Source organism: Sinohyriopsis cumingii, unplaced genomic scaffold (genome assembly GCF_028554795.1).
Source record: "Sinohyriopsis cumingii isolate HCF-2022 unplaced genomic scaffold, ASM2855479v2 utg002596l, whole genome shotgun sequence".
Taxonomy (NCBI): Eukaryota; Metazoa; Mollusca; class Bivalvia; order Unionida; family Unionidae; genus Sinohyriopsis; species Sinohyriopsis cumingii.
The window spans coordinates 259,216-286,442 of record NW_028316253.1 but is presented as its reverse complement, the minus strand read 5'-3'; the positions used below and the strand labels follow the sequence as shown (position 1 = coordinate 286,442).

General features: G+C 34.8%; 1 protein-coding gene across 3 annotated transcripts in view; it reads left to right on the top strand.

Moving 5' to 3' along the window:
• The window catches only part of LOC149770157 (hepatocyte growth factor receptor-like), a 77,904-nt gene extending 53,246 nt beyond the window's left edge, over nt 1-24,658 (top strand). For 2 of the 3 annotated variants that reach the window (XM_089949318.1, XM_089949320.1), the window contains 12 exons: nt 240-422; nt 4,891-4,990; nt 5,769-5,990; nt 6,595-6,747; nt 7,470-7,671; nt 8,284-8,478; nt 9,194-9,295; nt 12,611-12,795; nt 14,858-14,967; nt 17,937-18,096; nt 20,887-21,029; nt 21,569-24,658. In XM_089949318.1, coding sequence (XP_089805444.1) covers nt 240-422; nt 4,891-4,990; nt 5,769-5,990; nt 6,595-6,747; nt 7,470-7,671; nt 8,284-8,478; nt 9,194-9,295; nt 12,611-12,795; nt 14,858-14,967; nt 17,937-18,096; nt 20,887-21,029; nt 21,569-21,803 — 1,990 coding nt within the window. In that variant the 3' untranslated portion in view covers nt 21,804-24,658. The remainder of the gene's footprint in view (nt 1-239; nt 423-4,890; nt 4,991-5,768; nt 5,991-6,594; nt 6,748-7,469; nt 7,672-8,283; nt 8,479-9,193; nt 9,296-12,610; nt 12,796-14,857; nt 14,968-17,936; nt 18,097-20,886; nt 21,030-21,568) is intronic. The other variant, XM_089949319.1, reaches the window with a different exon arrangement.
• Nucleotides 24,659-27,227: the final 2,569 nt, after the last annotated feature.

Below are 27,227 nucleotides of genomic sequence, written 5' to 3'. Positions count from 1 at the left end.
CGGAATGTCAATGTGAAGAAAGAATTTGGATACGTAAACTATCAGATTGAAAGCAATGATTGTTTCAAGTTGGCATACCATCGTTTGAGCATTATATGAACGACTGTTAATATACAGTTGGTTGACTTCACATATTAATGTTATCATATACTCGGTTTGCAAAAAATAAATAAATAAGTAAAGGCAATGTTTACATCTGTTTGCTTTATGTATGAAAGTGGAACAATTTCTTCTCTTAGAAACTTAACTACAATAGTGTTCGAGACCATGATCTCAAGTATTCGGCCAGCAGATGTAACGATTACCTGGGTCAAAAGGAAACCACCCTACAATGAGTACACATTTCCAAGTCCACTGAAATTCGAATACCGTGCCAATGCAATTATACAAGAGCCGTCATCAAACCTACGATCATTTTCCAGGCAAGTTCAACTAGTCATCACAGGTTAAATTTTTTTTATTTTACCCATTTGTCTTTATGCAAGTTTATCCATCTATCTTTCCAACTTTTTTCTTACAAACAAAGTAGTCTTCAACTACTTCCTTAAATTGCCATGGTTGTTTTAGCGATTGGAGTTCTACGACAACTTCGCCAACAAATAATCGGCTTTCTTGAGCGATTTTTTTGGAGTTGTTAGATATAAGTTGTAATCCAGTCTTCGTATTATTTTAACGTTCTCTTTTGAAACTATTTCTTTTGCTTTCTTGTCTTAACAAATCTAAATTTTACAATTGAAATTTTACCATTTGCAATTCCTGCTGCTACCACAACTTGGAGAATGTTTATAATTAATTAATCATTTGTGATGTCTTTATGATGCCTAAATTTACGTTTTCAGGTTCTGACATGCAAAATGTAAAATGCAATGTAGTGTTTATAGGTTACTGCATTTGTATGGGAAAATATGAACGAGTTTTCGGATGGAATACTGCACGAACTTGTGAGTGCAGTATATCCTTCCGAGAAAACGAGTTCATATTTTCCCATACAAATGCAGTAACTTTTTATTATATGCTCATTTTTTTAATTCTACCTAAGGTTTAATTATATAAACAAAATACACTACAAGAGACAACGTAAATGAATGAATGCCGTATTCCAAACTAAATACACAAACGCAGATTTGACATTACAAAATAACATCATTATTAATGCGCACATAGCTCCGCCCAGATAAATTTGAACTTAGTCGCGCGGTCGACATAACTTTCGAAAGAAAATGGCGTGTCTAGTTAAAATTGAAATTTGCAGTCATATTGTGAATGAATGCGCATTGCAACGACTTTTCCATTTGATCTGGAGTGAATATATTTTGGCATTTTGTTTCGATTCGACGAAAGTTTGTGATTTTGGACTGGATTCATCTGTGCAAATTTTACATGAAATACATCGGATAGAAGTGGCGCGGGAGAAGCGTGTTTACGTCTGCAAATGTGTTTCTGTTTCTTCATTGAATGTTTGAAATCATAACGTGGGAAAAATATGAAGTCTTTCAATTGCAATTTTCAAAAAGACGCTATGGAATTTAATGTGTATTTCATTTTGAGTGCAGTAAGGAGGATGCAATTGCACTTATCATCGAAATTACAGCACACTTTCGAAATGTGTAATCCAGATTGAAAACCTATGACATGGCTTATGAAATTCGGATTTGCAGAATTAAGAAAAAAACATTTTGAGGAAATTCAGGATGTAAAACTGTAAGCATATTTTATTTTGCCATTCTTATCACCAGATAAAGAAGACGGTATATGCCTTGTCACTTGTATGTTATTTGTAAGGACATAATCGTCCGTCTTTTATATAATGTAACTAGCCTAAATCCGTAACATTGTATCAACGCGGAATGTGCCAAAACAGCTGGCTTTTTTTTTTGCAGTCCACGAAAAATGTTTTAGTTCATTCAGAAACAAATTTAAATAACCACAACGTAAAGAGCCTCTTACGCGGGTGTATATGATTTGTTTACAAATCAAAAGTGCTGGTGTCTGCGTCATTGTTTGTTTACAATAGAAAGTAGTTCCTTTATTCACGTGAATGCTATATGTGTATTGTCGCGCGCGTTCAGTATCGGGGAATATTGAACGATTCTGACAATGTGAAGTTAACGGAGAAAAAATGAGCATATAATAATATTATTTACTGCACTTGTATTTTTTCGGAAACAATCTGACGTTATGGCACCGATAAAATCTGTACTTTTCAAGGAAAGATACTTTTTCAAACCTATCTTCTAGCATTTAAACTTTGTGCCATTGTTGCGTCAGGTCCTAATCATGTGCCAATCAAAGCAAAGACTATAATGTATCGGAATTTTTTGCAGTAAATGTCGATTCCTTAAACTTGTGTGACAGAGCATGAAGTTACAACCTTCCTCCATTTTTCATCGCTGTGTAATTATACTAGCAAGAAAACGTCCATATAATATTAATCTTTATTAATTTCTAGATCTAAATCCTGGTTATTTAATCATTGTGAAACGGTTTTTAATAGCCAGAATACGACTGGAAAGGCTGATTGCTATTGCAAAAGTTCAAAGCCACGTAATTGGTTTTGATCAAATATTTCCAGAAGCAGAGCAAATATATTGTCATTGTATTTATTTAGTATCGAGAACAAATGCAACAGCATGTCTCGATTCAACGATTTAGTCAGCTGTTAACGGCATGATCGCGCAAAGAGGACAGTGAACTTGATGATGATTTCCAAACATTTTCTTCGGCTACATTCACCACTTTATTTTGAAGGAATACGCCCAATTCAATACGAGTCTTACAATTACAAGAAAAATGTTTGGGAACAATCACCCATTTTACTACTATTTCTTTCTATTTCATCTATTTGTAAATTTAGTTCACCAAAGAAATGAATACTGTAAAATGTCATAAACAAATGGAATACGATACAACTTTTGAACAGAAAATAAAGGTAAAGCAAAAATATTTTCACCAAACTCAGCGAAATGTTAAAAACACATTGATGCTCGTAATAAACAATATATGCAAAGTGGAAATAAAGAACTACTCAAGCAGGTTGAAGATGAAACAATAAACAGACCAGCGAGCGGTGTAGTAGCAGCATATATGTATTGTTGAAAATGATTAAATTGAAATCTGTGAAAGCTAAAAATCTGACGAAATAAAAATGAATACATCTGATTGTATAGGTACGGAAACGCATGCTAATTATACATATATTTGAAACCCCTAATCTTGGTATATGAGTTGTTACTACTTTGTCGATGAACGTTTGCTAGGGTGATCTGTTATTCTTGGTTTTAACTTTGAACATTATTCTCTAGTTCAGGGGTCTCAAACACGCGGCCCGCGGGCCGCATGCGGCCCGCAAGGCCATATTGCACTACGAAACAATGCACCGTGAGAAATATGACGCTTACGCGGGCAAAATTAGAGAGGATAAAGTTATGCAACTTAAATCAGCATCATGCAAACAAAGAAGTTTCTTTACCAATGTTAGTCAGTGCAACGAAGATTCAGTAAGAGCAAGTTTCGCCATAAGACTGTAGAGTAGGGATCTCAAACACGCGGCCCGCCAAGCCGTATCCTGTGGCCCGCAAAACGATTGGCGTCACAAAGTGTCATGAGAGATAACAAAGGTGGTGCGGCCCTTGGGCCATTGAAAATCCCCTCATGCGGCCCTCAGGGTGGTTTGAGTTTGAGACCCCTGCTCTAGTTTATAGCTTTTATACCACCCACCCACCCCAAAATCAGTGATATGTACGGTTATTTATGTTTAATCTTATATATTGAGATATTAAATATAACAAATCGATAAATACATTCACATTATTTGTATCAAGAGGTAATCGACTAAGATATATAAATTTTAAACGTGCCCCAACCCCATTTATAACATTAATACAAAACAACAAAAACAGTCAATTAAATTCATATAGGATACATGCATTAAGTTGTATCTGACAATAAAATTAACTAAATTAAAAAGGTTTACATTTTAGTGCTTAAGTAGCATAATCGACAAACTTCTCGATTTAGATCTCAGCTACTCTAATAGAGCACGTTAGAGTCCCATAGTTGGTACGCAAACATTAAACGCATATACTCTCTCTCTCTCTCTCTCTCTCTGCGGCTCGGATATCAGTATCATATGAAATTGGCGCCAAGCGACTTGAGGGAAATTTTAATAAGGTAACAAGTGATGCCAGTTCCTCGTGCGTTTTAATACCTCCCAGGAGAAAATCACACCACTGTAGGTCGGTTACCTAAGCAGTTCTTAGATTTCTTGTCTTACCTAGTGGATGCAATAGGGGTTAATGTAATATGTGATGGAGTAAATCGAAGCGACATAGTCTACTCTGACGTAAGAAAATTGAATGGATGCAATAGGGGTTAATGTAATATGTGATGGAGTAAATCGAAGCGACATAGTCTACTCTGACGTAAGAAAATTGAATCAAACTCCGAGAACGGACAGGTACACTGAAAGACACTAAGCTGTTCATTTTCGGGAATGAATAGACAAGTCACAGGAAATGTGTTGTTGCAAACGTTTAAAGTCAATGTCCAAGGTTCTGAGGTACTATTATAAGTAGTGTAAATACTGAGAGTATAGGGTAGGGCACTATCATAAGTAGTATTAATACTGACAGTCTTGTGCTTTTTAAGTCTTAACAATTGTGGGTGACCAAGGTGATATGTCATTTATAAATGACTCTTGTTTACCAATTTTCTTTTCTTTCAATAATTTATCTGATCATAGCTCAGTATGTTTAATTTTGATGTTAATCTGAGGAGATGAGTAATATAGTATTTATTACAATCTCTTCCATTAAGTGGTATTATCGTTAAATGTTACATCTCACACAATAATCATGTATGAGTAATATTTGTATTTTTATGGAACTGTAGCGGATGGTGCAACATCGAACTTAAAGGACGAGACCTCGACAGTGTGTATCGCCCCGAGATTATTTTGTATGGAATTGATGGAGCGCCAAATATTAGCGGGGTTGGTAACTTGTTTCTTTTCCGGGCTGTTGGCTGCAACGTGACTGGTTTTTTAAAAAATGAATTGTTTGGAAATAGGATGGCCCAATTCACTTCGTCTAATGCTATATACGTAACGTTTCAACCAAACGTTAATTGAATCTAGTGAGATCTTGTTTGGCACCCCCGACTACCCACTCCCAAACAAATGGTGTACATTAACGACGAATACTTTGCTTAAAGTTATCGATTGCTCCTCTAAATTCTTTCCCAGATAATATATTATTGACGCCTTGTACTACACCTGATAACTTTCTAAAAGTCATCTATTTCCTTGTTTTCCTTGATGAGTTTCTAGGTGTTGCTACCTAATCGATGCTTCTTTTTCAATCGCTTTAAATTAGGATCTGATATCTGTTTTAAAATTACATTTTTAAGACTTCTACTTAGTGATAACCCGTTTCTGCCACTAATGGCAAAATAGTAATGTTTGTTTGACGTGATAAGTATTGAATAAATTGGAAAATGTAAATATTTTGGTTCTTTTGTTTTACGCTTAACTATTAACGTGCCTTTGTATTTGATTACTTGTAATTGAATTTCGCTTTCTTCAGATGCAAAGCAGTTTCTTGTGTAAATGACAGTCCTAGAACTTTGACATTGTCATTGTTTGTTCTTTTTTTTAAAAAAAAAAGAAGAAAAAAAAAGAACAGTTAATATATAACAGTAAAATATTCTTTCCCATAGACTTAGAATTTTTCAGCACACTTAGCTTCATGGAGTCTGTGCAACTATTTCAGACATGCAGTCATACCAGTGGAGGTTCATCAATTCTTTGTAAGCCACCTAACGTGTCTCCATGGGTCACAAATGGTACTTACAGATATGGTGTCGTCCTTGATGGCATTACAAACTTCCTGAACATTACCACCTCACTGATGGAGATTCAACCGGATCCAACGTTTCATACGAACGAAGACATCGTTTACAGGAATGTATTTGATAAGCTTATAACTGTTCGTGTAAGTTTTAGATTTTTTAATGTCGGCGCTCTTTTGTCGGCGCTCTTTTGTCGGGTCAGCGTTGTTGTCACTTGGAAATTGTTAAGAGATAGAAAAAAACGCAGAATTACCAGACTAAGCTGAAATGCATTAAAAGATTATCAGTATGTAAGCACAATAAAACAAATATTATAATTGTGTTAGTAAAACGAAGACATTTTTTAAAATTCCCATGATTATATCCTAAAAATAGGCATTCGTTTTAAAACCTTTAAGAAGCAATATTCTCCGAATTTATAATATTTTTAAAACGTGGCTTAGAGTGAATGTTTGATCTTTATTTGTATGGTAAGATAAACAAAATGCTGTCTTAATTCAGCTATTAAATACTGACTATACTATTAATAAAATCACACAACTGCTTCTGTCGGTAATTAAGTCTTTAATTAAATTTCTGAAACCACGCACACATACATACAATCGTTATGTTTATATTAATGATTCCTAGACAAAGTTTTCTTCGTTATCATGTAATATGTTATAGCAAGGTTAAATATATAAAAATAGTTTCTCTTGTATATTTTATTTCATTATCACTCTTTAGAATATCAGTATATCATTTCAGGGTGAAGGATTCAGTAGAGCTTGTGATAAAAGAGACTTTCGCCTTCACTTAAGTAAACGGGGAGACTGTGAGATCAAAGACTTCACCGATACACAAATAACATGTGACCCTAAAGAAACCTTTCCGGGGACAGGAGAGAAAGAGTCATTAAAGGTAACTTTGAAACCTTTATAATAATGGATGCATATTTTAAGAGTACTGGTCTGGTTTCAAGTTTATTAAACAAATATTTCTTTTGATTGTGAGTTTCAGCAAAATGATTTTTTTTTTGCTAAAGACTTCATGTGGAATGTTGCACAAATGAAAATTCTGGTCATATACAATAGCAAGGCGATTAGGATACTACGAGAAAAAGTTCCATAATGTAAGTGTGGTATAAATGAGAGCAGTACAACCCAAAATATGGTCATTCTGTTTGTGACCGTATGACTTCACCGAATGCTTCCGAATATAGATTTATAAATTCCATATATATTAGTTTGAATGATGATGAGTATAATTGGTGCCAAGATGTCATATTCATTTGTCAAAATTCAAAACTATAATAGGATCATGCATATTTCACGAAATGTATAAGGCTGGTACCTTAACAAATACCATTTAAACTTTCGTCAATTTTCATAGTAGCGTAACATCCCAGAGTAGTTTATTTCCTTTGTTTTCATGTTTTCATTTGTTATAGAAATTATGTATATGTATATATAAGTTCATTAAGCAGGAACAAGTTTAGAAATCCTCCGGCTCATTTCGTTTTCTGAATGTTGTACCAACTTGATAACACACATTTGATTTATACAATTCTGAACTTAGGCTTGTAACAGTTTTTGACAGTTCTTGAAAGGTCGTTTATGAAGATGCATTGCTTGTACTTACAGATATATATTGGATCTTTAGAAAAAGACATTGGAACGGTGGAGTTCCTTACGTTCTGGAAATTGCAGGAATTCATTTATATATGCATCGGAGTTGGAGCATTTGTGCTTATTGTCATTATTACTATCATTGTTTGCTGCATATGTCGTCGGCGGTACAGACACGAGGAACCAAAGGATGAAATTGGATTGGAAAGTATGAGCAGTAAGATCGATAGATTGAGAAGGAAATTAGACCAGTCTACAAAGTGTACATGCATTTTGTATTCCTTGTAATTCCTATACGTTATCATAAGTTTACCTGATTTTGATAAATATAATTAAATTGGTTCAGATACATTTGCTAGCTATATACAGTTCATATTTTAAAATGGATGAATCATGTGATATATTTGTTATATCATATTTTACTTGCTACATTGTTTTTTCCTGAAGAAAATAGAAATATTTACACTAAAGACAACGAGCAACTTTAAATTATGTACTAATGAGCTTTGATTATAAACGTTTAAGTATGGTAAAACAGTTACAAAATTAGCTGGAAATATTGTCCCATAATTAAAAAACATTTTGCCAATATATAGGTACAGAATAGTCGAAATTAAATTTTATTTAACAAGTTTTGGGGGTATTTTTATAATGGAAACGCGATGGGAAAGATTAACTTAATTCAAATGTACGTAATTAGCACTAATTCTGTTATACAAAAACAATCTTTGAAATTCGAAGGATTCATTATGTTGATTTTTCCACATATAAGTATCATCTAAGGGCGTATTGTTTTGCCTTTTCTCATTATTAATTTCACATTTAAAAGATCCAAGCCAGAAGAGGCAGGAAAACAATTGCGATGGAGTGGTAAATCCAATGATTCTCCAGGAAGAGAAAGATCTTGACAAATCCTATTCTGAACTCTTTTTGGAAAGACTTCCACATAATGTGGCTGAACTCGTTGCTTCCTCTATAATCGATAAATCCCATGTAGAAATAGGACATATTTGCACAGTGAAAGGTAAAAGATACTTCAAGTGAAATATTTCTATCAAAGAAAAATGTAATATATATTCTAGTTTCCATCTAGTTGTTTCTTTGAAACGGATAAATGTCAGTGAACCTCTTAATTGAACAACTTTTAATTCCCTGTAGCATTCTAAATTTTTTACATACATACAATACATACATACATACATACATACATGCATGGAATTACTCAGTCTCAGTTTATTCCTCCTCTCAAGGTCATTGGCAATAGTTGTAATCGGTTTTATAGCCTCCACAACTCATCAGGTAGATAAGATATCTATCTTTCAACAGACATATACACTAGTTGTTTATTCTAGGTAAAGTTTTGGGTTGTTAGAAGAAACATATTGATAAGTATACGCCTATTACAAAAGGCTGTATAGTATGCGCCTATATTTCATGTCTCGGTGACTTTGTTGACATTTTGCGTTTAAATGTCATTTAATTGATGTTTGGATCAAATTTGTCGGTATGTTTTTATCAACTCGTTATGGTACCTCTATTTTAGTGTTATAACACAGAATATTGATTTTATTGTTTTATGTCTTTATGTCCATCTTTGACAAAATTCGTTGTCAAGATCACTTTAGTCTGAATTTCTTGTCTGCATTATAATTAATGTTTGCAATGGCTAATTGGGACTGCTTAAAGCGTTTTAGATGCGATCTGCGTAATTTTAATTACACTTTGATTTTATTTTTCAGGAACTTATACACGCGTTATCAACGGGACATATGCTAGGAGTTCCTATACTCCGTATGCTGGTGATGGTAACACAATCAAGACTCTAGTACAGAGTTACCCAGGTATAATGTACTTACCATTTTATGCCCGGCTTATCTTCATATTACGTGCTCTATCTGTTCTCATATTTATAAATTATATTCCATTTATAAGTTTAATAACGTCATGTTATAAATAATGTATGACGCTGTTTGACATAGCAACACATCGATGTAAATTCAAACTACTCATATATATATATATATATATATATATATATATATATATATATATATATATATATATATATATATATATATATATATATTATCCGTCTGAACTTTAAGTGTCATCGTAATCAAGTTATAAAACAGACATGCATAAAACCTTTCCATTTCTCTTAATTTATATTTGAATAACTTCAAGATATATCTTGATTATTTTTCAAACATACCATTAGAAAAAACAGGATACTTTAATAATTTGGTATTTATAGAATAGTTTCCTCTATTATCAATTACATTACAGTGCGGGAGGATGCGGGTTCAAACCTCGGTTAAGTCATAACAAATACTTATAAAAATGGTACTAGCAGTTGCCTTGCTTGGCGCTCAGAATCAAGAGATTAGAGTTAGGGCTGAACGTCCTGGTATCAGGATAACTTGAGCAGGTGGAACATGATGCTACGTGTCTGCGGCATGATGCCACCAGTGTTATACATAATTATAAACTGCCTTACAGCAGACATCGTTGCGATATGACTAAAATTGTTCAAGCTACGTTAAAAATCCATATAACACAAAGCACACAGACTTACTTTAAAGTGGTAAAAGCTATATCTTGTTAAGAAATAAAGAATCTCGATTAAGTTATATGTATGCAACTGATTCATTTAGTATACTTATTTGCTTATACCTCCATACCCTAGTTATGAGGGAATTAGCAGTCGGCTATGTGTTCACCGTCAGAAAATTCATTCTGAGTGCATTTCTTTCGCGTTTCCGTTATTCACTCGACCTAATGTCTATATCGATATTGTTCTGTTCCGCTGTCCTGTGCTTTCGTAACGAGTTAATTCCAACATTACCAATATAATCCTAACATTTAGTTTGAAAATCTCCGTTTATATTATTATATGGTTGTTGAAACATGTCAGTCTTCAAAATCATTTTGATGCATATTAAATGTACGTAATATTAATATGTCTTCACGAGAAGTAGGTCTATGACACTACGAGAGTAAGCGTAGTGTGAGAAGCGATCCATCATTCCCATAAAATGTTCGGTGATCAGTAATGCGCATCGCATTATGAAATTAGTTGACATAAGCAAATGTAAATTGGCGGATCTTGAAAATTTCATTGATCATATACGTCATATGGAGAACGTGACTGATTGACCCCCCCCCCCCCGCAAAAAATTCTGCGGGCGTCCATGACTGAGATATGTCTATTAGACTCAGGATATTGAAAAAAGTAAATTCTTCTTGTCGTTAGTTCAGTATTGTACGCAATATCATTTATTGCAAAATTGGTTGAATTAGGTAACACACTTTGTAAAATTTTGTATATTGAAATTTTACATGTCAGATAGACATACATTTTTACCTTTCTATGGGATTAACCTAAAATTACAGACAAGCACTGTTCTAAAATTAAATTATCTGCTCACGATTTTTAGGTGGAAAAGGGGAGACAATTCTACTTCAAATAACGGTTATGCTGCTTATGAAATAAGAATTTAATTCAAGATCGGATTTCATGCAATTATGATATGTTCATTTATTCAAAAGTAGGAGGGAAACATTTACCAACATATTCTGTGGTGAATCATAATACTAACCTATTCACTAATGCAAATAGGAATATTTCATACCGTGTGTAACCATGCGGTCTTAGTATATCATGCACTAAAGGAGCGGATGGTGTCCGAACATGTATCTTTGGTAGAGAACCCACCATTAATATATGAGTTAAACATCATCCAACTTTAACTATTTATACAATCACTGTACTCTACATTACAACATTGTATAATAATATACTTTGAGCCGGTGGCCTTGACTTGCCTAATACATATTTTTCTTTTGTTTCTCTTCTCTGAATTTATGGAATAATAGCAGTAACAAAACATGTGGTCATGTATATTAATTAAAAGATAAAAATATGTAAACAATTTCGTATTATTCTTCGACACTCCCCTTCGAAGATATTTATTGCCACCTTTGTATGTTTTATGCACATGTTTATATCAAATATTGGAAAGAATTTGAATAGTACATGATAAATGGTAAGGCAAACCTATCCACACATGTTTCGGTTAAACTGCTCGTACATTTAATATTTAGAATGCGTTCAATGTCGAACGCTCTGGGCTTAGTGGTTAGAGCACCCGCCTCGGTTGCTGGAGGTCGTGGGTTCGATCCCCGGTCGAGTCATACCAAAGACTTACAAAAAAAGTACTAACAGCTTCCTCGCTTGGCGGTCAGCGTCAAGAGGTTAGTGTTAGGACTGGTCGGTCTGATGTCAGGATAATGTGACTGGGAGGGACATCATGCTACATGCATACGGCATGATGCCCCAGTGCTAGACATCACTATACAGTCAAACTGCAGACATCGTAGCGATATGACTTAAAAAGCTACATTAAAAATCCAAATCACACACACACACACACACACACACGTTCAGTATCGTTATTAAAGCTTTGTTTGAAATTTCCGAGTTCCAGTCAAAGTCAGGCACGTGCTGACACATCCATACTATGTCTATAAATATTTTTAGACATTGTATTATCACAGGCATAGTGGTAAGCTTGACGGACATTCTTTTCTAATGACCGTCACCTAGCTGATTGGCAGTGACACTAAATGATATATACATATTCAAATGTACATAACTCTATCAAGTCTCAACCCATTATTTTTGAATTTTCAGTTTATACGTTGTTTTCGTAATAGATCATATTGGTTGCATTGTGAAATGAAGCAAATCTTTATGTATGATGGGGTAAATATATCAAATATACCGTGTATACTCGCTTATAAATCGTGTTAAACTACAAACAACAAAGATCCTGACCTGCAGACCAACGTGCTTGTTGTTTGTTCTACTGATTATTCCTAACTAACTGTACAAACCCAGATCTGCCGGAGCAATATTCGACCGCAGATCACGGTCTGTGTAGTTTGCATTAGGACATGATTTATAAGCGAGTACATACTGTACATGGTTATGTCTGCTCTGGCAATATATTAATTGAGACTATCCTGTTTGTCCTCAAAATTTTGAAACATAATAAGTAACATGAGAAATGTTTTATCAGACAGAATTTTCAGTTCAGTGCCCTAGATGTTTAATATTCCTCAATATTTGAACGAATTTCTTTACTCTATTTTAGCACAGCGAGAGATACCAAAGTGGCTGAGCCTAGGTCTTCAAGAGTGTACCAGACTAAGGGATGTAGTGCATGACAAGGTTCTGCGCCTGCGCGGAATAGCAATTGATGAGAGAAGAATTTTTGTTGTATATCCTGCTATGGAAAGAACTCTGAAGGACTATATGCAGAAAAACTATGACTCACAGGTGAAGTACAGGAATCATCTACCATTTAATGATAACGCTGATGTCTAAATCATGCATTTCTATTTTTATTTCTTATTTTGTTTTGCTTTTAAATGTGTATCTCGTCGTTGCTGATGTTCAATATAAATACTTATGTGTGAGAGCTAGATGTTAAATTAAACGGGATATAGAAAAGTCTGTGAAATATATTTGAAGGACAATCGATTTCTGGAAATTAAAGTATTATAGGAAAATGCAGTCTCGATAAATCGAAAAAAATAACTTCTGTTTTCTTATCGGTTCACATTTACATGTTATTTTATTACAGAGTGTCTTAAAATTTCTGTAATTTTAATACTTCTACATGATTTTTGGTTTCAAACTGGACTCTACAAGTCTGTTTCCAGTACTTTCCTAAAGATGCAATCAAGAGCATTCTAAGTAAGAAGCTAAATGAATCTGTGGTGGCTATTAATGATAGAAATTATTTGTTATATACAAAATTTTCTATTTAGCTTGGAATGATTTCAATTATTCCATACCTAATAATATTAACAAATTGTATGTTCCTACTTAAATTAGTCAAGTACCGATCCACGTGCTTTCAGGTCAGTTTGATATTGAAGGGGCGGCAACTTAATCTTTACGTTATTTGAACTTGTAAGATTATTCTACCTTGGGTATTGTTCAAATGATGATAGTACTGAGAAACATAGCAGAAAATGCTTTTAAATAAAATCAATATAATACTTCGTCAAATAACATTCAGAATGTTAATATAAACCCTCTTGTGAACTAAAAACAAAAAGATATTTTAAAACAATTGTAAAATTTATTAGTACTGAATGTACAGGGTGGTTAAATGTACCTTGAATAGCAAAATCTCTGTAACTACGCCATCAACGTTCTAGATACTTTGATTGATGTTCACGACAATCCTATTATACTTCACGCCGTTAAGAGTAATATGAAGAGGCAGATGCAACAGCTGTATGTATTCTTTGACAAAATTCACCATTCCCCGCTCCCACCCACCCCAACGAATATAGTCAATTGATACTTTTTACGTGTACAAAACACAAAGTGTACATGTACGGTGAATAGAATACATTATTTACCAAAGGAATTTCATTTCTCTCTTGACTTTGATTACATCATTTTAATTCATGTAGATCTTGCTCGTTCTAGTGTGAATATAGTTGTCCTGGTGTGGATATATTTTTTTCTTTTATAAATTTTGGAGCTGCTGTTCAGCGTGTGTGTGTGTGTGTGTGTGTGTGTGTGTGTGTGATTTTGAACGTAGCTTTAACAATATTTTAGTCCCATGCGACGATATCTGCAGTGTGGCAGTTTATAGTGATGTCTAGCACTGGGGTGTCATGCCGCAGACTGGTAGCGTCATGTCCCACCCAGTCACATTATCCTGACACCAGGCCAACCAGTCCCAACACTAACCTCCTAATGCTGAGTGCCAAGCGAGGCAGCTGTTAGTACCATTTTTGTAGACTTTAGGTGCGACTCGGCTGGTGTTCAAACCCGAGACCTTCCGCATCCGAGGTGTATTCAGCATGTTACCATGCATGTTAGATGATAAAACAAATATGTTCAACAAGATATCTAGGTGCATTACAGTTTTTACTTTAGATTACAGATTCATGGTAAAATGTATGTTTCTATGTTCCTCATGTTGTATTAGCTTGCCATACGTCCCTGAACAGGAGGTATGTAAGGATAGGAATATTAAAACTAGGTAATTTGTAATTTCTATCATGTTCTACCTCCTCTTTAATGCTTTTAGAAATATAATTTAATATAAAAACCTGAGCCGGGTAGATATAACATAGCACTTGGTACTTAAAACCTTAGGTAACTTCAAATAGTCGTTAGATAAGCGTCCAGACAAAATTGCATTCATTTTCTTTTTAAATTATGCTGAAAAGTTGCCATAGAGATGGAAAACACTGTATTGGAAATATTTTCAAGAGCGCAGCTTTTCGAAATATATTAAATTGCTGTTTTTCAATTACAATTGGTTCGAAAATGTATGTCTGTAATCATTACACTATGGATTATCTAACCGCAGGTAATTAACGTCGATGATGTCATAGCATTCTGTTTTGATGTTGGAGAAGGGATGAAGGAGGTACATCGCCAAGGAATTGTACATAAAGACCTTGCTGCCAGAAACTGCATGTGAGTCCTCTATCTTTGTCTCTTCAGTGAAATTAAACGACTGCCATCGGCATGGCTCATAAAGTGTATTGCTACAAAAATAGCTATAGTCCGTTGTTCCATTGTTTTAGTAGTTGCATGCAGTGCTAGGATATTGTTGCCTGGCTGCGAAATCAATGTTTTAAGTGATATCACTAAGGAGAATTATATTGATATATTAATATATGTGTAGCATGTGTAGGAAAACAACACAACTTTTCTCATCTTAATTTTGTTGAAAGTTTTAAAACGTTTTATCAAACACAAATCGTGATCTAAACGAAAATGCACGCGAGTAATAAACTGGCTATAAAATATGTATGGTTTCATAAGAGTGTAAATATTAAATAATTTGTAACAAACTAATTTCATAATTGTTTATTTATAAAGATTACATTATTTTCAAAATACCTTTATTGATTTGTTTTGTTATTAGTTGGCGGAAAGAACGAGAATAATATGGCGTAGATATACGTCGAGGCTGTCGTACCGACACGTATTCATATGCCATATCAAAGGAGTTTATTTAACCCTGACTCAGAAAACCCCCACAAATGCAGTCTTATAGTTGTTAGTAGTTAGTTTTGCCCGTCACCTCTGCCGGGGTATAGGCCGCCCACAAAAGATCGCCAGAGGCTTCTGTCCTGTGCCATCCCTTCAAGCTGACTCCAGGTGTGACCCATCTTAGTGATGTCCTCCTCAAGGTCGCGTCGCCAGATGTTTCTTAGTCGTCCCCTTCTCCGCTTGCCTTGAGGGTTCCATTTCAATGCCTGTGTGGTAATGTTGGTTGGCGGCTTACGTAGGGTGTGTCCTATCAAACCCGACTTCTTTTCTTGATCTCGTCCTTTACCGGAAGCTGGGAGGTTCTCTGCCACAGGTTGGAGTTGCTGATGGTGGCAGGCCAGCGCATCTGGAGAATTCTTCTTAGGCAGCTGTTGATGAAGGTCTGAACTCTCTTTACGGTCGACTTGGTGGTTCTCCAGGTCTCTGCTCCATACAGTAGGACTGACTTCACGTTGGAATTGAACAGTCTGATCTTGGTAGTTAAGGAAATTTCTTTGGGGTTCCAAATGTTCTTGAGCTGTATGAAAGCTGCTCTCGCCTTTCCGATCCTTGCTTTGACATCTGCGTCTGTGCCACCCTGCTGTTTGATAATGCTGCCCAGGTACGTGAAGGACGCCACCTCTTCCAGGGGACTTCCCTGCAGTGTGACTAGGTTGTTACTGGCATAATTGATCTTGAGGATCTTGGCCTTGTCTTTGTGGATGTTCAGGCCAACCTGTGCTGATGTGACTGCCAGTACGTCGGTCTTGTCCTGCATTTGCTGCTGACTATGGGACAAGAGTGTTAGGTTATCGGCAAAGCCCATGTCCTCAAGGTGACTCCACAATGTCCACTGGATCCCATTTCTCCGCCCATTGGTGGACGTCTTCATAATCCAGTCGATGGCGAGAAGGAAGAGAAACGGCGACAGCAAGCAGCCTTGCCTCACGCCAGTCTGCACTAGGAAGATGTCTTTGTGCTGCCCTGCATGAATGACTCTACAGCACATTCCGTTGTAAGTATTCTTGATCAGGATCACCAGCTTATTTGGGATGCCGTAGTGGCGAAGAAGTTTCCAGAGTGTCTCTCGGTCCACGCCGTCGAATGCCCTCTCATAATCGACAAAGTTGATGTAGAGTGAAGAATTCCACTCCAACGATTGCTCGACTATGATGCAAAGAGTAGCTATTTGGTCCGTATACGATCTGTTCTGCTGGAAGCCCGCTTGCTCATCTCGTATCTGTGGGTCAACGGCCTCCTTCATCCTCTCCAAGAGGACCAAGTTGAAGACTTTCCCTGGTACTGATAAGAGTGTGATTCCTCTGTAGTTGGAGCATTTGCTGAGGTCGCCTTTCTTTGGGATCTTGATGAGGTGTCCCTCCTTCCAGTCAGTCGGTATTACTTCTTCCTCCCATATCTTCTCAAAGAGGTGGTATATCATTTCCACTGAAGCATCCAAGTCTGCTCTGAGAGCTTCTGCTGGGATGTCATCAGGTCCAGCTGCCTTGCCGTTCTTCAGCTGGGTGATGGCTTTCCTGATCTCGTCTCTGGTGGGATTGTCACAGCTATGGTCTTTCCCTGCTTGTCCTTTACGTGTATCTCTGTTTTGCTGTACTTGCCGGACAGCTTCTTGGAGATGTCATACAGCTTCTTCATGTTTCCATTTCTGGTCGCGTCTTCTGCCTCTGCTGCCATTCCTTCAACATAGTTCTTCCCTTATAGTTATTACATACCCCCTTTTTACGTTTCTAACAAGTTTAGCTTAACTGTAAGAAAAATTCTTAAAAACTAGCAGCAATTTATTAACATTCGATTCTCTGCGTCTTAAAAATATCTACACGCAGAAGTAAAAAGAAGGCAACTTAGTCTTTGAATGTAGGTGTGCGATACAGAAATACGGACTGAACATCTGTATCTAACGCCAGATCAATCTTGTAAGACTAAATGGGTATGTAATAATGACGTGAAAATATCGATATCATGATGTATCTATACTACGTGTATCAGTAGCATACATAAAAGATTTTCAAGTAAACCAGTCAAGGTAGCTTAAAATAAAAATCCCGTTTATGCGAATGTAAGATTTAGGTCTACTTTAAATGATGTGACAGATCCATAATAAGTGGAAAGAAAAGGCATCTTATTTTCATTCCCAAATCAGGAAATTATGCATAGGATTCCTAACCATTAAAGCTGCCAGATCTTTTATCCGGTTCAAACTAAGAAGAATTTTCAACACATCAGTATATCATAATACCGATTCTGTTTGATGTTTAAATAAACTCTATCGATTTAGAGATGTATCGATATGATTAAACTGTATCTACATAGTGATATATGGACCTTTAATTTAATTATTTAGCAGTAAGTGTATCGTGACATGCTAAATGATACTGATATTTTCAAAGGATTGACAGCCGAAGGGTGGTAAAAGTGGCGGACGCTTCCTTTGCTTCGGACTTGTATCCCGAAGAGTATATGAAGCAACAAAACAGGGATCTTCCAGTGCGGTGGATGGCAGTGGAGAGCCTACAACAGCCTGGGTTCTACGACAAGGCAACCGATATGGTGGTTATTTTTTTAAATAATTTGCTTGAACTCTAGATTTCCTCTGTCATAACATTTTACTTAACATTTCTAGTAGTAAATGTTAATCAAGACTTTGAAACATTCCACTAAATGCATGTATACAGCCTTTGAAGTAATTCTTTTGCCGTGGAACATTTAGAATGAAAAAAAAGGTTTATGACATAGGAACCTGCATATGCTGTTTAAGGGTACCTGCTTACATGGATATATAATAAGATTATAATTATATCGTTACAATTGTAAGGAAAATAAAATTTACGCTAATAATGTCATTATTGTTTTCAATTTACAATATATCAGGTCTGATGCCTGTGTTTCTTTTAAGAGACAAATGGTGGGTACGTTATGACAAGAGATACAGTCTATAAATATAGACAGGTTGTAAAGTTTGAAATGTCTTGTACTGAGCTATCAACATGCATCTTTTCATCGAGGTATTTTGTAGAAGTCATGCAACTATTCTTGCTGCTTTTAACTGAAGTGTTTGAAGTTTTTGATCGATTAGTTTCATATTCTGATATAGGTCCAATATATGTCTTGACAAAGTTTATTTATTTAGTCCGTTTTTCAGTTCTCTAATTAGCAGTGTGAATAGCTGCCGACTCATTTATAAGGTCAATACGGGAAGTCTATTTCGTATTTGCTACAATATTCCGAGATGACGGTAATATTGCACCTGGCCTGACTTGAATATTCTTAGCCCTTATAAGCATATCAGCAGGTTATTTTTTTTAATTCTGGAATAAACTTTCCACGACATAGGATCAATCGTGCAATCTAAGAAGTGTTATGAATCTATAGTCTTAAACTAAGTAACAGAAAAGATCAGTAATCAACAAATTTTGTAAAATTCAACAAATAATTTATTTCCCTAGAATACAATGTGAAAATTTAAAAAGAACATACAGTATTGCGAATTAAATCTCAAATAGTACGAAGGCTTTATCAAAATTCCAAATGTATAAAGTTCCAACTGAAGTCCAGTGGTATTCCTATTATACTCCAGTACCGAATGTTTGATGTGCCTCTAGTATGCTAGTGTGCCAGTAGCCTGAATTGCTAAGTAGCTAAGAATCTTTTGATGTATCACAGTAATGTAATCAAAATCTTGTCTGAATTCACTATAATTCCAAATGAAAGTTTCTGTCCAAGAATATTATAGATGAGCACTTTGTATTTCCATTTAATAATAATTCGAATAAGTAATTTCGCCCAATTAAAATAATGAACACAACAATAATACTAACTTGGCTAACGATTATAATGCAAGAATGAGTAATTTCTCAAGTGAGCAACATTATATAGAAACTAAGACACGTAAATAGAACCAGGATGAGGGTCAACAGTTCATTTGTAGAACATTCTAATTTGTCAACAAGATAAGGTATTTTGCTAAAATTACAATAAAGAGCATGACAAACATAAGGTAGACCAGATTTTCATAGGAAATTTTCAATGTCCTAGAACCACATCCAAATAAACATGTTTATTCATAATAGTCATACTATTTAATCCAATCTCACAGAAAAATATTAGCTATGTATTATGTTGTTTACGAAATTAATGGCCCTAGTCAGGTATACAGTGAACTTGACTTTGGACAAGGTTAGATACAAAATACATATGTATATAACATATCATCATTACGAAAAGCCAATAAATAATACAAATTATATATATATATATATATATATATATATATATATATATATATATATATATATATATATATATATATATATATATATAACACAGAAGATAATTTGTCATTGCTTATTCAATCTGAGAGCATTAAAGAGTAAATGGGTGAATATTGTAAGGAAGAGGGACACGAGATCCCGTGCCGTCCGCACTATCGATCACGAAGAATAAAAGGTAATGGCTAAATGCATAGACTTGAGAAACTTCCGGTTTTATGAAGTTTTCCCTGAATAATTGTAATTTAACACAACATTTAGTATTTCAATCGCAATTTTCAAAACTAATTAGCAGATTGGAAGAAATTCCATACTTTTAAAATGTAAATATTAAACATCTCTTCCACGCCCTTGCAAAACCTTTTGAGAAAACTGCACAATAGAATACAAGAACTTGACGTATATGGAGTTTCTAATATAGAGGAATAACACTAGAAAGTTTCCAAGTATCGCCAAATAGTTTATCTTTCAATTACAAATCAAAATAAGCGGTATCCATATTAATTAGCTAACACCTTGAAGTATTTTGTGACTTATACAATCAAGTCTAGATACCTTAATAACAAAAATTGATTTGAAAATATTTATATTTTTTTCTTGGTCGGGTAATTTCGTTCAAATTGTCGAACTTTGGAATTATTGCAAATGACAACTTACATTTGAGTTAATATATATTGCATGCACACAAAGTTTTGTGAAAGGAAAAAAAAATCAGATTTAAGGAGAAACTCTACCCAAACTTTAGGTTTTAAACTAGAAGTATTTGCGATCTTAAAAACCTCTCGATTAACGACGATTTCATTTAGGCGCTCGCTGATACATTTACAAAAACTACCATATAGATGCGACCGGTTGCTATGATAAACTACCATATAGATGCGACCGGTTGCTATGACAAACTACCATATGAAGCGACCGGTTGCTATGATAAACTACCATATGGATTATAGTTTTTGCAGATCAAAAATATGCATAAATTGTACGCAGATTTAATCTGCTTTAGATTTGGATAGCTATCACACAGGAAATATGTGCTTATGAATGTATGGATATATAAGATTGCTGTTTCCAGTGGTCCTATGGAGTATTACTGTGGGAGGTATTTACCGGATGTCGTTACCTACCTTATCAGGATCTACTCAATAGCGATATACACCTCAATGTTGCGATGCAAGGATATCGGCTTGGAAAACCTGAAAATATTCCCAAGGCATAGTAAGTATTACAAGAAGGACTGTCAATGTAGTTTAAGAGTCGGATTTCAGACCTTTGAGGTAAGGCGTTTTCTTATAGATTGTATCATAGTGAAGGAGTCAAATGTAAAAGTCGCGTTCATCTCATCTACGTCATAATATATAAATGTTACAGTTTAACCAGTATTGCATGAAACCGATTACTAAAGGGATTTAATGTGTTGTATAATACAAATGTTCCGTCGAATGTTTTATTCATTTGCATTAACCGAAACTTTACCCAGCTTGTTCCTCTTCTTCACTGGAGTAATGAACTTAAATGACACTGGTTCTCGTTGTATAGTTCCTAAATTGTTTCATACATTCAGAAGAAAGAAAGCTATTGCCTTGATAGAACTGTACAGGCTTCATAAGTGAATGTTGCAGTTAGCAAAAATATTTTGCATCTTTGCTCGATAGGACTTTTTTTTATATAGACTAAGATTTAATTCTATGATGGTCGATTAAGACCGAATTGCATTCACATACATGCTCAGAAATCTTCGATTGCATGCATTTCAGCCATGACATACTTGACCAGTGCTTTAATACAGACAGCAACTTAAGACCAACGTTTGAAGCTGTGCTGTCCCTCATGAACAACGCCTTAGAAAATCCTGGAGACGTTATCTACCAAAACCAAGAAGAGAACTATGTAAACAAATTTACCATAGACCACTATAAGAACAAATCTGCTATTGACCAGTCACTTCAATCAGACCAGCCTGCCCTTCCACCGAGGAAAAGAATAAAATAACATTCCCTTCGGATAACTAGTCACAAGTTTTAAATTAGTGTCCTGTATTTTAAACTAAAGTTTTCAATTTCAATAGACCGTTTCATTGTACACAACGAGAACTGTGATGTAATGTCGTAATTACGTTCATTTTTGTTTCACAGTCAAATCGGCAATAAATTTCGACGCTGTTATATATATATATATATATATATATATATATATATATATATATATATATATATATATATATATGTGTGTGTGTGTGTGTGTGTGTGTGTGTGCTTTAATTAGTGGCTTATGAATGTAATCATGTAAACAACTGGAATGTTACGTTTCGTGCGCGTATGGAATCTCACACTTAAACTCAGTAGGAACTTTGTGCGTGTCTGTGCATACATATGATATGAATAATAACTGGTTTGCCGAGGGAAAATTAATCAGTTATGGAAATACGGCTACAAAGCCTTATAAACAAATTTATGACTACAAACATACAAGAGCAGACAGAGAAGCCCAATGCTGACGGTTTTTGCATTATAATTTCGCGAATACTAACCAATGGACTTGTATACCAGGCAATATGTGTTATGTTAGTATGATACCAGCAATGGACTTGTATCCCAGGCAATACATATCACATTAGTGTGATACTAACCAGTGGACTTGCATCCCAGGCAATATGTGTCATATTAGTGTGATACCAACCAATGGACATGCATTCCAGGCAATATGTTTAATATTGGTGTGATACCAACCAATGAATTCGCGTCAAAGAAACTATGTGTCATATTAGTGTGATACTAACCAATGTATTTGTATACCAGGCAGTATATGTGATATTAGTGTAATACCAACCAATGGACTTGCATCCCATTCGATATGTGTTATGTTAGTGTGATACCAACCAATGGACATGCATTTCAGGCAATATGTTCAATATTGGTTTGATACCAACCAATGAATTCGCGTCAAAGAAACTATGTGTCATATTAGTGTGATACAAACCAATGGATTTGTATCCTGTGCAATACGAAAACATGGAAGATTACATTTGTATGTAGCATAATGAAACTAAGGAAAGTATCGGTTCATCAGGATTAATAGCGAAATCCACTTAAAAGCATTGAATGTAAAAAGGATAATGCAATAAATTATTTTGTCTGAGATACAAATCCATTGGTTGGTATCACACTAATACAGAGGTGGGCAAACTTTCCAGTACAAGTGCCGCATACACAAATTTACACCTTGTCGCGGGCCGCATAGTTCATGAAGTAAAATAATTTTAGGTTTTTCTAAATAACATCATAATTAATTTTCAGTTGTTAATATGTTGTTAATATTTGAAAACTTAAACTTAAACATCAAAAGAAGCACATTTATTTGATATAAAGAGCAACATAAACAGAGTCAGTGCGAAAGATGACTTGTTCCTAGGCCGCATGAAAACCCTTAGCGGGCCGCATGAAAGCCCTTGGCGGGCCGTAGTTTGCCCACCCCTAATACAACAAAAGTTGTTTGGCTATGTATTCATTTCATGCCTGTGCTCTATAATGATTTTTTTATATAAAGGTATTTTTGAGTGATAATAGTTTTGTAAAGTAGATTGTATTTCAACTCTGTAATACATTTGGTAACATAGAAAATTGAAATTAATAATCATAATTATTTTCAGGGCGATACATTAAAGAGTTACTTGTGTTTTTCTTCTTAGTCATATATTTCAAACTCTATGCAGTCGTTTGTTTGCCTGCACCATTGCTGATAAAATGTACATATTTTCATCATAGGTAAACATAAGAATGAAAGCGGTGAAATGCTTTGATTTATTTGTTAAAAAATAAAATAACAAACCCATAATCAAGAATTCGCATTTTTGTGGTACGTTATTGATGGAAAGATGAAATTGAAGTTTTTTGAAGTTTTGCACTTGCCAATCACTAGATATGCCGACAATCACTTTCAAATAGAGAACATTAAGTCAGTCAGTCCAATGATCTCTCTCTCTCTCCCTCTCTCTCTCTCTCTCACACACACACAAACACACATAAACGCACATAAACCACAAACACACATTATCACTGTGATCAAGATTATATATATATATATATATATATATATATATATATATATATATATATATATATATATATAAATCTTCATCAATCTATGGTGATGTATATGTAAGATGGTGTCCGTGTACAGCATATGCTAAAATCATGTACTTTAAATAATCATTCCAAAACTAAGCAAATTTTATATCTGTTTTTATTTTGTTTTAATCTTTATTTATTCATTATACATACTCTTATGAAATCAAATAGCATTGAACAAGAAAGTGAAGATTTCAAGAGACTGTTATTGCCAGATGATTGTGGATGGTTTCAAACTGAGCCAGAAAATTTTTATCATTCATAAAGGTAAATTAAAATTATAAGAACTCTGTTTCGAAAGAGACTGAGGAACAGATGGATTTTGTTGGAGCTCAAGGGATTTTATTTATATTGTATAAACATTAAATTTAAATATATAATAAAGAAACAAAATGTGATGTAGGAGAAAGAAGTGTATGATCACCATGGAGATAAAGTTTAATGATATCTTATTATTTAATGACTTATTTTGCTTGATTTAGAATGTTTTTCTTGTTATACCTGCATTTGATTTTCTAAATTAAAATAATTTCGCTATGGTCTTCCATTATAATCCTAGAGACCAAATTATATATATTTCTGTAATAATTAGTTACGTTTCAGTCATTTGTTTGAAATGATGCACATATATTAATTACCAATAAAACATTTTATGTAAAGTACATTAACATTGTGAAGCTATATACAGTTTGCCTTTGTAATAAATTGTCATTTAATACACGTTTTTGTTGGCTACATTAATAAAGAAACAGATGAAAGAATAACGTGGAAATCGTAATGAAAGAATGTTACAAAATTATTTTTAAATACAAATTTGATATATCAAGGACAGACATTTTTTTCCTCATCTTAACAGTGTGAGTGTGGCGGGGGTGGGTGGGGGGCGAAGATGAGGTAATGGGATTATAAAGCAAAAGCAAAGTATTTTCTAAACATTTATCCGTGTTCGATTGACAAAAATCATATGTTTCGAAAGTTAATTAAAATAAATATTTAGACTGAAGAAAGTACTATGTTTCCAAGGCTAACTGAGATATACAATCAAATTTACGAAAGTCATACGTTTCAGAAGTTGATTAAATATGTAAATTATTCTGAGCACACAGAGAGAGAGAGAGAGAGAGAGAGAGAGAGAGAGTTATTTCCAAATCATCATTGTAATCAACATCTTTGACGTAACACAGATTCCGCGGACGCCAATATGATTTTGTGTCCTGTCAACCTTTCAATTTACTGTCATAGTTCATAACAGGAAATACAAATATGTATCTAATGGGTTACAAAAATAAATATACTTAGGGATTCCATAATGATCAGAATATGTACTTTCCTGATTTGTATCATATTGCTCTACTTAAAATTTCAATGTCTTTTTTAACTTTTAACAAAGCGAATAGATTGAAACGTTTACAGCAGAACTTACTACGATATTATCTGCTTGATGAGTTCCCTTGGAGTGGTAGTCTTTGTTTTGCTTTTCGTGGGCTTCCTCATTCCTCCCCCGTCTTTTATATATTGCCAACAAATTAATAATTTTGGGTATGTCGCAAACAAGGTACATGTCTTGTTTGTACTCGTTTGTATAAAGATCTTATTATCAATACTCATCCCTTATCGTGTCTCAGGAAGGCACATTCGACTTGGATGATAGAGCCCCCACCGATTACAGTCGGTAGCATTAGTGGTGATGAAGTTACACTACAGGCAACATTACGTCGTCTCTTTCTCCACAGTTCTCCATCTGTCTTTGGGACGACCCTAATTTCGTCTCCGGTATGAGATCCAGGAAAGGGTAATCCCGGACTGTGCGTCTGGTGAAATTTAGCACAAATATCTCAGCCATAGCCATATTGAACATCTTGTTGATTCTGTAATTTGATGAAGATCTTCACTTGTTGATCCTGTTAGACCCGATGATTCAAATACTCTTCCTTAGCCATTTATTGTGGAAGGTATCAAGCGTTTGTGCTATCCTTGATGATAGCTTCCAGCATTATGAGCCGTATAGCAGACGACATTGCGTTGGTCAATCCTCAGCTTGGCCATCTCTACATTATCATATTTTACTGACTTTAGTACTGCGTGTAGCCCATGTCCACCTAAATGTTTTATTTGTTGCATCACGTATATATATATATATATATATATATATATATATATATATATATATATATATATATATATATATATATATTGTTACACATAGAATCATTACAATTTGCACCTTAATAAATTATACACAAAATTGTTGTTGTAGTTGTTGTTGTTATTGTGGGGTTTCACGCCATTTTTCAGCACACGATAGGCTATACATAGCGGCCAGTATTAATGGTGGAGGAAGAGCCTGGGAAAACCCCAGAAAGAACTACCGACCCACAAGAAGCTACTGGCAAGCTTTCTCACATACCCACATTGGCTGAATCCGAGACTCGAACCGCCGCAGACAGAGGTGAGATGGCATTGATCCGTAACGGAGAGCGCTTTAGACCACTCGGGCACTCGGTGCCCCCCATACTCAAAATTGAGTCACTGTCTGCCGTATGTCACACTTCTCTGACTTTAGCAAAATTTGTGTTTAACTAGTCATGCTTGAGTTATTGAACTAGATGACTGTATGCATTACTATTATTACCACATGTATGAAAATGAAGGTCAGTGTGCGCTACATTTCGCAAGTTTCTGGTCTAGAGTAAGTTATGGCGTTTAACTCATGACCAGATGTGTTCCTTGCCTGCTATTAACATACTGTCCTATCTATAATTACGAAACTGCATAGGGGATTTAAACTTGATAAGTAGTACTACCCATTTATAGATCATTATGTCCATACTTTATACGTTTCACTTGCTTGAGTTACATTTTGTGTTTGATGTTCATTCCTCAGGCACTGCTAGTTCTAGAATAGTGCAAGTGATGATGTTAAGCATCTCTATAGCGTCATACTCTTGCAATGAGAATATGATCGTGACCTATATTTCATCTTTTACTGGATTTTGTTTCTCCGTTTAGCTCGTAACCACGTGGTTTTTTGACGTGCTATATTCATACTATTCTGCCTAGAATCGTACAACTTGGTGCCTCAATGCAAAAAATAATTTTAAAGCCATATTTGATGCTTAGTGACTTTGTCTACATTTTGTGTTTAAAGTTCAGTTATTGGTTTCTGCTTATGCAAGAATGATAAAACTTGATAACTTGTCTCATCTCTCTTAGGACTACATTATACCAAAGAAGGTCACTGTGACCTGCATCTAATCAGCCTCACGCGTATATTAAGAACTGTGTTGAG